At 41.0% G+C, this 12,570-nt stretch overlaps 1 protein-coding gene across 6 annotated transcripts in view; it reads left to right on the plus strand.

The window, feature by feature from the left end:
- The window catches only part of LOC116054602 (protein diaphanous homolog 3), a 195,435-nt gene that overhangs the window by 127,232 nt on the left and 55,633 nt on the right, over positions 1-12,570 (plus strand). For 5 of the 6 annotated variants that reach the window (XM_031306235.2, XM_031306238.2, XM_031306237.2 and 2 more), the window contains 2 exons: positions 9,071-9,166; positions 10,252-10,314. In XM_031306235.2, coding sequence (XP_031162095.1) covers positions 9,071-9,166; positions 10,252-10,314 — 159 coding nt within the window. The remainder of the gene's footprint in view (positions 1-9,070; positions 9,167-10,251; positions 10,315-12,570) is intronic. The other variant, XM_031306239.2, reaches the window with a different exon arrangement.

Genomic DNA, 12,570 nt, shown 5'->3' on the forward strand with positions numbered 1-12,570 from the left:
TGCCTTTATTAGTTCTAGGTTGGATTATTGTAATGCTCTTTACGTTGGTCTGAATCAGACCTCCATCTCACGTCTTCAACTTGTGCAAAATGCAGCTGCTCGCTTTTTAACAAACACATCTAGACGTGCACATATCACTCCTGTTCTCTACACCCTTCATTGGCTCCCTGTGCGTTTTAGAATCGATTTTAAGATTTTATTGTTTGCTTTCAAGGCCTTAAATGGTCTGTCCGTATTTGTCCGAAATTTTAACTTTGCGGGAGCACAACCGGTCATTGCGGTCTTCAAACCAGCGACTTTTAGAAGTGCCAAGGTCTAGATATAAACGGTGGGGTGACCAGGCTTTTGCAGTTGCTGCCCCGAGACTCTGGAACAAGTTACCCCCTGATATCCGCACTATTACAGATGTAGCTCTTTTTAGGTCCAAACTTAAAACGTATCTGTTTAGTCTGGCTTTTAATACGTAGCAGTGGTGTGACAATTTCATTCTTCTGTTTCTCTGTAACTATTTCTGATTTTACATGTTCTTTCTTTATATTGTATGATATGTGTTTTTATTCTTGGTTTCGATGTTAAGCACTTTGGATACCTGCTGGTTGCTGTAAAGTACTATATAAATAAAGTTTGATTGATTGATTGATTGAACCATCAGCGCTGTCTATTGTTTCCAGCCTATCAAGAACAAGTGGGCTATACAATTAACACATATAGGTTAATAGCAATGGGTTATGTATTGGTTTTTCAACTACATTTAAGTTCCCTGTTATAGACTCTAACAGTATTATAACAAGCAATATTAAAAATATCCAGTTTTATTCCCATTAATTCCCGTTTATTCCCATTAATTCCCATATATTCCCGTTAATTCCCATGGAAAGTTTCCAACTTTGAAAATTCACGGATTTTTGCAACCCTATTCATGGTCATTATGGACTGATCAGATTTTCTTGGACTGACTCATTTGCCCATCATCATTCTGATTCATATTTAAAATTGTTCAGCTTTGTTCACCTTTGTTGTATTTGTTTTTAGCTGTATGTCTATGTACTTTGAAAACAACAAAAAGGCGGAGTCAAATTCCCTGTATGTGTTCACACTTACTTAGCCATTGAAGCTGATTCTGATTCTGAAATCCATTTTACCCAGACTTTGTACTACCAGAACATCTTGCAATAGAGCAATTATAAATGGTTGCTGGAATGCAATGGTTCCTATCATTTTCTCCTTGTGACATCTTAGCAATATGTTCTTGCGACCTCCTATCATACTGTAGAGTGCATGCCCTTAAGTCTGTAATTTTCACAGACTGACTGACTGAATAATTTGTAGAGGTCTGAAGGGGTTAAACTATACACTATATCAGAAAGGAAAAAGCAAGGAGTTGGATTTTGTTTTTCCGTTTTTTTTTTCTACCCTGGGTATCATCTCACAACCCCTTGTGGGAGTCCTGACCCCAAAGTGGGGAACTGTTCTAATGGGTTAATGATAATTTGATGGGATTTCTCTGTGAATGTTTGGATTTATCACAGGTGATTAGGTTATTGTTTGCTCATTGGCTAAGGTGTCACTGGTAACGCATGAGAACTTTGAGTTGCAGCAGCAAAGACTCCCCTTTTTCATTTTTTTTATTCAACAGTTGCGAGGATGATCAACAGTAACCGATGACAATATTTATTAGTTGGTTATGATGCGTGGCTGTCGTTTGTACATCCCATCATCCAGTGAATGGCTTGGCTACTTTCTGCTCAAACTATCAGTAAAGTGGAACAGAAGATATTCAATAGAGAGAGAGGGGTGTGTGTGTGTGTGTGTGTGTGTGTGTGGTTGTTAACTGGCCTTGCACCATTTGTCTTCTAAATGTCCAAGGGAACACAGTGGTCGGCCTGCATTCATTGTACTCAGGCATGTAATTTTCTCTTCTTAGCTTTTCCATCCCAGCCCAATTGACCCTATTTCTTGCCTTGCTCTGGCCCACCTCAGCTACAAACTGCTTCTACCGGGTCATTGTCCTGATGATAAGTGCCACATCCTGTCGAGTGAAGTGGCGGGCAGCATCAGTCCGGGTCTGAATAGAGAGTAGACATCGACACGCACACACAATGCATTTCCAGACAATGGAAAACGATAGTCTGAACAGACTCTGATTAAATAGGTGGCGATTGAAGTTTCACTACAGACAGGAGGATAACTACAGCCTTTTCCCAGAGGTGGAGGTTAAGCTTTGTCATGATTCTTCTCCCAGAGTTTATTCTTTTGTTTTGTGGTAAACACCTTTTTGCTTTTACCTTTTTGTTGATTTAACTTGTATACTCGTACATCTACATTTGTACACCTAACCACATATTTTCCACACATTCATTTTCTTTTTCCCCCACAATATGGACAATCAAGCTAGACATGCCACAGTAGAGCTCATTGCGCTCACTTCATGCTTTTACTACTAAAACGTGGGCCTTGGAGCTTTCTGTAGAGCTGCAATGAAGAAGACGTGAACACAAGGAAGGCAGACGTCTTGCTATTCTTTAAATAGGCATCAGTATGGCCTAGACTGGCTTGTGAGAGCGTCTTCATTCTTTGTGAAAGTTAAAGCAAAAAGCCTCTGTGCACATTGCACACCTGTCATGAGAGCTCTGATCCCAGATGCAGCAGAATAGGAATAGGCAAGCGAATTGTGCACATCAAAGCACCAATCAGTAGCTCTACTGCCAAAGCTGGGAAACCACTCTTCACTGTCCCGTTCCTCTCACTAGTCTTTGTTCTCTTGCCACATCCTCCTCAGCACCACCTTTCAGAAGCTGAATGACTGTTTCAAGCCCATTTCACAGCTACTAGCTTGACTAATATTCCTCTGCCATGTGTTCCTCCTCCATTACTATCCATGTGACATGTCTGTGATCTCTCTCTTTCTAAGTTTGTGAGCATGTGGGTGTGAGTATAGAAATATGATTTTCAGTGTTGGGCTGTCTGAAAACACCTCTTGTCTACATTTTATAAAGCAGTTTTGTGTCTTGGCCTGTCTGAGCTGCTTCTGATTGATGTGTAAAATTGGACTGTTTTTGCTCCTGTATATTCCTGAGGCGGGAGATTTGAGTGGGTTTCTTTTTCCTCGCCTCCTGAGGCACGCAAAGTGTTTCATGTTCTTGTGGGTTGGAGTCAAACGGAGTACTACACATGAAGGCACACACTGCAGGTTGCAATAGATTGATCTGCTCCTTTTTGCGTGTATTCTGTGTGCTATCTGTATTTTTGTATATTTGTCTATGTGTGTTGTTGGGAGTGTAAAGCTTGCTGCCTGTGATGAATTGCCACAGAAGTGGAGACAAATTTGGACGTCGAGGAGCGTTGGTTTTGCTCAGAAATTCTTTCTGCCTCTCTGCTCTGTGTAATGATGAAGAACTGGGCGCATATCAGCCAGAGGAGGAATGTAACTGTTGCGAATGAAAAGCAAGTGCACCCATAGAAGCAGACAGGCAAGGAAGTGGGCCATAACATATCAACCATACTGTATGTGTGTGTTTGTAGTAGGAGCTTGGTGTGAGGTTTGGTCACAACCACAGCCCACCATCCCGGAGACTCTCCGCCCTCAATAAAGGAGCTTCAGTGGGTTTACTGTAAAGGGACCATGTACTGTGGAGCTGATTAACAGTTTTTGTAGGTTTGCAAAATGCCAACATGGTGCCGCATGCTACTGTATGCATGAATGAAGATGAAAATTTCAGTTTGCAGATCCCATGGTACAGTGTGACTGTAGTGGATGTAGTTAACGGCGCATGAAAGAGTCTCCGATTGCAAGAGATGAGGAGAAGAGCTTGTAGGCATCTGATGGAGATGACGAGCTTCAGAGGTTGAGACTGCAATCCCAGTCCTCATTAATAGCTTTTAAAAATAGACTAACACTATCTGCGCCTGGACATGTGTAAAACAGACACTCAAACATGTTCTCAAATGAGGGGCTTTTGATTTCATTCAAGTGCAGGACTGGACATTTTACACATTTTGTTAAGGTTAACCAATGACAATCATGTTCATGTTGACTTGTTGACTTAAAGTGAATACTCTGAATCATATAATCTATTTAGAGCATGTATAACCGTTATATCAGTTGTAGTCTGTTCTTTTAGTAATAAACAGATTTGAATTGTGTATTCAGTCACAATCTGTGATGCTGGCAATAGGCTGATCTTGGCGCAGCAGACTAAATCAGACAAAGTGCTGGAAGAAACATTTGCTATATGATCTTTTCTTATGACCTGTTTCTCGTTTTATTTTTCCTTTTTAACAAAAACATTTGTTTATGCTTTTGCCCTCCACCAAAAATATTTTTACCCCAAATATATATTTGAAGTTTTCCCTTTTCTGGGCTACATGCAAAACTTGTAGGAATGGTTAAGATGCCGCTGTACTGTAGATACAACTAAATACAATCTGAATTCCAATTAAAATAATATAAGCAAACCAATGCTGTGACTAACCCTACTTAATAGCTCTTACTATGGGCAGCGCTTGGTACCCTCAATGCACAAGGGAAAGTAAAAATAAATGAATAGAAAAAGGGCCCTAAAAACCTAATTGCTTACATTTATTCTACTATCATTGTCATCCCATCCCATTTACATGCATGACACTGTCAACAAAAATGATAAGCTCAACTAAGGGAGTATTCATTGCAGAGTGTTTGTACCAGATTGCATTAGCTAATAAACTTAAAGTCACTGTATTTGATTTCAGTATAATCACATTTGGGAGGCTGCACATTTGCATGCTGGGGATCTAGGAAGACAGCCTGTCTGGGTCACTGAATGACTAGAGTTATCATTCTGGTGTAGGGGAAAAAACTTTTTTGTATTTCTTTAAAGCAATTACACTTGTCCTGGGCAGCGCTAAGCCCCAGGTGTAGCGAAGATGCCCCGCAAAATAGATAGCTGAAATAGGCAGCCAATGGAAGGCATTTGTACCAACCGTCTGCGTTAGGTGAGTCAGATTGCTGAATGATTGATTGACCATTATTGGAGCCAGCGGTATAAGCTAAAAATGTACTCATTCTGCCCCTGTTTCCAGTTTTATAGGGATGTTCTGGATTGCAATTTTGCCTCAGTCTGTTCACCAAAATGTACAAAAAGTCATTGCCATACTCGTGTGTGCTTTAATTTTCTGCTTGTGCCCAATTTCACAAAAATAGAGCCCCATTTGTTGGTTTAAAATGTGATGGCCTTGACTCAGTAGAGGATCTGGTATCATCACAGTCCTAGTCAATCATAGCATTAATTTTTTTTTCCCTCCAATGTGTATTATTTCTCTACGGGGAATTGTCAGACAAAATGGAAGGAGTGAGAAAAACACACACAACCTTAATCAGAGCAATGTCCTCCTACTCTTCAATAAATCAGTGGTTGAACCAAACCGTCACACCATGGCTGATGGTACATCTTGGCCTCTATGGAGCTAATGAAGTTGTAAGAACTTTTCTAGCACATCATACACTAATAAATCGGTCAGACTGCATGCCACAGTGACATTATCTGACTTTGGCAGGATCCTTTGTTCTGTAAAGCAGAACTCGACATAGCTCAGTAACTGACAGCAAACCAAAATTTAGAAATCCAGAGAGAGCACTCGCTTTCGTTGCTGTAGGAAAGTCAGGGCCTGGTGCTGAAGAAAATTCACTTTGGAAGTACGAGATATTAACAAGGGTGCACATAATGTCAGGAAGTGTTAGCGTGTTTGATGAATCTTGCTGACATATGTGAAGTATGTGAAGTTTAAGTTTCATCTACTTTTACTGGTGTTGGTTCAATTCAATTACAGTTCTTCCTTACAGTACAATAAAATAAGACACACGAAAGGCAATTATAAACTTGTGCTTTACTCTGTAGGAACAGTTTGGCATACAATTTGTCATTATAAAATACGAATGATTCCGAATTGCAGTAAATATATTTGTGATTTAATTGTCGGCCGGTGGTTAAACCTACGAAAGAACCGATAAGAAAGCACACTAAACTAAACAACAAAATGAGACTGACAGACAGCATGGAATGGCATCCAGCCATCAAATGTAATAAAACCATCATTGTTGTTGCATTGTAGCTTGTAGTTTTTAATGCCAGTGTGTTGGTAGTGGAAATGTACAGTTCAGTGGTAAACGGCTCTTTACATCTGCATGGTGGTTGACAAAGACTTCAAATGTTATTAGCAACACAGAAGCAGTTTTGAAAAGAAACACCCACGTATTCACATTCGGATGTCAACCACAGCATAAACCTTTTATTGACTGTGTGTTCTCCCTCAGCATTCCCATTACCTGCTATCTTTTTTCCTTCTCATCCACTGGAGGCTGTTTTCACAGCAAATTACTAGCCAGGTCCATCGTTATGCCTCAGGTGTCGGGGCCAAGTTTTCAGCTGTACCAACACAGGGCATGATTTACATGTCACATCTTCAAAGCCTTTCTCTTTCTTCAATACATCTGCTTTCTGTTGGTTCCCCTGCTGCCACAAAGGTCTGGATATTTTGAGTCAAGAATACTCTACTGTAAATACACCATGTTGCCAGGCTTATGTTCCATTTCAGCTTGACATTACACTGTATGTCACTGTAAATGTGACTTCATTGCTAGTTCAAATCCTTTTATGTTTTTTTGTCTGCTATGCAATGCAATGCATGACTACATTGCCCAAGGTTGCATATTTGTACAGCAGGTTGTCTACAAGAACCTGCCGACTTCTGCATTACTGGATTTGCTTGGAACTACTCCCATGATAATTCAAGCACTTGACTTTGGGAGTGGACGTGTGATATAGCAGGTCCTTGTTCATGGCTTTTTATGCCGCCTCACTCGCCGTGGCCGGAGGCATTATGTTTTTGGGTTGTCCGTACATTGTCCGTGCCATTCTTATGAACGCAATATCTCAGGAACCCCTAGAGGGAATTTCTTCAACTTTGCCACAAACGTCCATTTGACTCAAGGATGAAATGATTAGATTTTGGAGGTCAAAGGTCAAGGTCACTGTGACCTGACAAAACGTGTTTTTAGCCATGATCATAGAATGCCTGCGCTAATTATGACAACATTTCACGCAAATGTATAATAGGATAAAATGATGGAATGATGACATTTAATATGCATAAGGTCAAAGGTCAACAAGTGGCTTCGCTTGTGTGCTCGGCTTTGGACTGTTTTCTTTTGATACTGATTTTGGATCTCAGCAATTGGACTGAATCTCTTGATACCCTCTGGTACAATACTGCCTGGATTAAGACATTGATTTTGGATCACAGACACTTTGGAAGAACAGAGCTTGTTGGCAAGCTAGCCAGCCACCAGCGACTGGAGAACTTCACTGTGACATCATAATGTTTTGCAAAAAGGCTTTTATGGCCATTATTCAACGCCATAACTCAGGAACAGATGGAGAGATTGTGACACAATTTTACATTTGGTCAGATACGGAATTGGAGACACTAATCGTGGGTGCCAACCTTGAAACTGTAGTGATTATATAGATCTTCTGTGCCTCTTTATTAAATTCCTTCAAAGTCTTCACTACATATGTTATGTTAGTCTGGACAGACATGGATGTAAACTGCAACAACTGCATTGGTTGTTGGAGGCATACAAACGCAAGGCGGTGATTTTTATTTATTTATCACGTTATGCATTTATATAGTGACCTGCCATCGTAATAGGGCTGGGATGATTCGTCGACATAGTCGATTACGTAAATGCGTCGACTCTAAAAAATCTAGAAATCTAAAAAAAACATAGCTGCCAAGTGTGGGAGAATTTTACTCTCAATGCCAACAATAACGTGGTAGTCCTTAGACTTTGTAAAATGCATCACTGAGTCAGGATAACAGCAGCAAAACACCGTAAGTTCTGCTCACCTTTTTGCTCTGCTCCCGAGCCCGAACTTGACCTGCAGGCCGGGCCGGGATGATATTTCCTGCCACTATCCCCGGGCCGGGCCCTTGATCAAGCATTTGTGTTTTTTTAATCATTACTTCATTAGCCTAATTGGGTGGGGAGAAAGCTATGCCTCTCCAGCTTCTCCCTTAGCTCTGGGTATATGTCCTGCACTGACTTGAGTGTGAGGTAAACTGTGCTAAATCGTGTCTCCCCCATCTGTAGCACTGTCTTCGATAATTGCGCAACCAGGCCAGATTGTTTCAGATATCTCACGAGTCCTTTATAATGTCAGTTATAACGGCCCACGTATTAAAAAATTGTCAGGTTAAAATCGGGCTGAGGCTCATAATTCCAGTTAATGTGTGTGGCCGGGCTCAGACACAACGTGCACAGACTCGGGTAGGGTCGGGCTTGATTTTTTGTGCCCGATCTAAGCTTTACTCCAAAGCATGTGCGATTATCAACATAGTGACACGGAATGTGTTCCCAGTAGTAGCACAACAGTACGTTAGTCCGTTGATTTGGTTTACCATCATCGTGAGTGCCCCAATCGATTACAGACTGTTATATTAGACACTCTGCAACTTGCCTTATGTTGATTATATATATATTTTTTACTGTAAGATTAAAGGGAGAAGAGCTTGGATGTTAAACAAGAGCGTATTTATTATTTTACCTACTGTTAAAAAAAGCAATACAGGCTACTCTTTTTGCAATTGTTCTGTTTACTCTAAGTTTTTATTTTTGTATTCCTCCTGAAAGTGACTTTATTTTGTTGTTGATTGATAGCCTACATCTAGCTTCAGGTTGAACTACAAATTCATTTTACTTGAACAGTGTCGTGTTAAACAATTTTAATAAATAGAGATTTGAACCTTATTGAAATTTGTTTTGTGTAAATTGTTAATAATTGAGCAATGGGAAAATAATCGCTAATTGAAAAATGAATCGTTAGATTAATCGACTAATCGAAAAAAGAATCGCTACAGTAATCATTTAAAAAATAATCGTTTGGGACAGCCCTACATTGTAAGTTCTAAATTCTTGCAATCAGTTGGCAAACATTACCAACACCACTAGAAGAATAGTGCACTTTATCTGATTTAGTATTTTTTTTACTTACTTCCAACACCCCCTCATTCGTTTTCTTCTTGGGTTTTTCAGAGAATGATGAGACCGGTGTGATGGATAGTTTGCTGGAAGCCCTACAGTCAGGAGCTGCTTTTAGAGACCGCAGGAAGAGAGCACCAAGACCCAGAGGTGAGTCTTATATCTTCTACCTACATTTATTCACAAACAAAGATGCACACATAAAACCTATTACACATTTTGTCCAGAAGAAAATGTGGGTAATGTTGTGATTCCAGTCAGAAGATGAAAAACCACAAATACCCTGCCAACTGGATGGATATTTTTCTTGTTTTGTTTTTAAAAAGCTGAGTGAATTGAATCCATCCTTGTCTTCTCATGCCTTTGCTCCATACACTCTCATTCTCAGTCACTTGCAAAATACACTAGTTTTTTGTTTGTACACATGTTTGCTAGCAGCTCAGCCTGACAACATTACTACTACAACTGTTTGATGTTTGGATCTCAGTAAAAGGTAATAAACACAGTTTTTTTCTGGCAGTCTTAAATCCAAAATGAGGAATTATGTACATGTTTTGAATGGGTGCTCATTGAACCTTAGGGGCAATTGACAGCTGTGCCCTTTAAACACAGTGTTTCTTGTTAATGAACTTTTCTTCACAGCTATTCTCCAGATTGTGAATTCCTCCTTATGATCTTTTTAATCCCTCTTAAGCGTGTTTTACAGTAACCGCAGCCCAGCTGGCGCGCGCATATGTGACGTCATGAAATCGCCGTAACTATTTATACCCTCGCTGGTGGTCGCGACACTAGTTGCAGTCTTCTCCTGAACAGCGGTGGCGCTAATGAGCAAAGGCTACCGACATGGCTCTTTCTACAGACTAGAAGAAGAAGAAAAAGGTAAACCACGGCAGAAATGGCAGCAGCATTGCCGTCAATGCTTCGATTTGATCGGATCAAGCCTTTCATTCACCATAAAATAACTCCTCTTAACCCAGTAAGTTTACAAGAGAGACTTGCAGTCACTCTGAGAGTCCTGGCATCCGTTTGTCGGCGAACTCGTTCAGGCCTCCTGTTTCCGCTTTGTTGCGCACCGCTGAAAAAAAAAAAGGAACCGTGCGCGACCTCTGCGCGCCGACAGGATATTACGTCATTTTGACGTCACCATGGCGTGCGCCACCTTGGATGCGGCTAGTATACTGTACGTTTTAGTACTGTAAGATATGTTTGCGTTATTTGTCCACTGCCCTCCACAGAGAACCAGCAGCAGATGATCAGCCCCAGCTCCTTCCGCCAGGTTCTCAGGCCTGTTAACCATGGTAAAGCAAATCAAATAAAGCTAAAGCTTCAAGCATGCTCAGCTCTGTCTTTTATCTGCTCTTGGAAGCCAGTCGTAAACATCTGTTGCATGTATTGCAAATTCCCCTCAACAGTTCATATGTCCTGCTTTTTACCATTTCAGTTGTCCTTTTGCCTTTTTTGTGACCTTGTGTGTGCCTTCCAAAAGTGTGAAAGGCCATTTCTAAAACAGGCAGTGTGATGTGCAAGCTGTGAGAGAAGCAGATTGAGGTTCTTTGAAACCAGTGTGTGGGCTGATCTGGCAGCTCAGTTTGATAAGGTTCCTAAATTGTTTAGTAACTGCAGCATTTTGAGTTGAACTCTATGCTTGTGAATGCAGTTGGGATCTTTCACATTTTGAAAACCTTGTTTACATATATAAAGGAAGCTACATATGTCTATTTACAACAGTACAGTATAAGTCAAGTCAAATGTATTCATTTTCTGGGGAGAATAACATTTTCTCGTCCTGAATTTCTCACTTCTGACCTATGTACTGCATGTTTGTGCAAGTGTGGTGAGGCATGTGCACCAAGATCAAAGAAACGGACTAAATGCTGTGCTACAAATTAGATGCGAGCCACTTGCACTTTCAAGCACTTCAAGTGTTTAGTGTTATCATTTAGAAACTCCATGTTAATATTTTAATGTAAAATGGGCAAGGTGTGTCAACTGTATGGCTTCCTGGGAGTGAAGATCGGTTGGGATACTAATTACACCAAATTAAAATGCCCTATATTATTTGCAGCTGTAAACAGAAATTTAGCTTTTGCGAAAATAATCAACAGCTTTCTTCTCTTGTCAAAGGTTTTCTACAATCATTACTGATGCACTTCAAGAATTATGCTGTAACCCTATTACCTCTTATTATTTGTAATTGGAAGCCCAGTGGGCTGGGTACAGACACACATGAATAAAATTATTCACGCTCAGTCCACCCACATCATTGATGGCAATGATAATGGGCCTTGCTCTGTTCTGCTACGACTTATCTGAAATTAGATTGGAAAGGGACGAGAGGGGAGATATACAGGGTGGGAGGAAAGAGACAGATAGGCTGTAGCATAAGAAATGGAGAGAAATGGGGTGGGGAAGAAAGATAGAGCCAATTGGAAACGGTGAAACTACGGAATGATGTGGGAGAGAGAAAAATATCAGAGGTGTGTGTGTGTGTTTGTGTGTTTCCATCCAGAGCTATGTTAGATTAACAGGGGATTAGAGTAAAAAGAAATTTGTGTGTGTGTGTGTGTGTGTGTGTGTGAAGGAGCTGCTGCTTAGTGTCCATGTTGTTAAAAAGACCCCATGATGGGTTGTACAGGTAAGAAGGTCCTGTAAGGTTGCTAGCCCAGCTGCCCCCCTGCTGGCAGCTTCAGACATGGCCTTGTTGACCAATAAAACACAAGGCTTGAGTCTGTCACTGCAGGCATCATACTCACTGCCAGCCTCCCAGAGCAAACACAGCTAATTACTTTTCTCTGCCCAGCCCCAGCACCAGCTCAGGCCTCTCAGTGCCCATTCATCTTAATTTCCCCCTCTCTGCCATCTGCCTCCTAAATAACACTCCTCCTCATTTCCCTACCATCCCATATCCCCGCTGTCTTCTTCTATACTCTCATGGCCTGACAATGGCCCTCCCCAAACATAATTGCCTGTTATTGGTATGGAGTCTCTCCACTTCTCCTGCCGCACCTCTTCTCTCCCATCTCCTTCTCTCCTACAGCGATCCATGCCTTAATTGCCCTGAGTTTAGTCGCTGGAGTGAGTGAAACCCACAGGATGCTCTCTGTTTAGTTGGGAGGTGATGAAGTTGATTCAACGGCACAAGCACTTAAACAGCTGCTTTCACTTTCACACCACCCTAAAATCTCCTTTTCTCACAGTTTTAAATACCCTTTAATAATTGATCTCAGGGGTGTTGCTACACTCCAGTGAAGCAGCAAAGAGAAATAAAACGGAAACATCTGTGCCAGAAGATACTGTAATTAGTAGTGATGGGGAAAGATTGGAATGGTCAATCTGAACATGCGTGGTGCCATTAAGCTTTCGCACCAAGGGAGACTGGTTGTCTGCAGTGGTGCACGTTTTGTTGTCTGCAGAAACAAATCAGATGGCTGATAGAGTGTGCTCCCCATCGCAAGACTTTGATGAGACTGTGGAGTAGTTTGATTATGGCTATAGTGCTTCGTAGTCATGATGAGTGTGATTGCCATGCAATATAAAATATATTTAATACTGTA

This window comes from Sander lucioperca, chromosome 3 (assembly GCF_008315115.2).
Source record: "Sander lucioperca isolate FBNREF2018 chromosome 3, SLUC_FBN_1.2, whole genome shotgun sequence".
Classification (NCBI taxonomy): Eukaryota; Metazoa; Chordata; class Actinopteri; order Perciformes; family Percidae; genus Sander; species Sander lucioperca.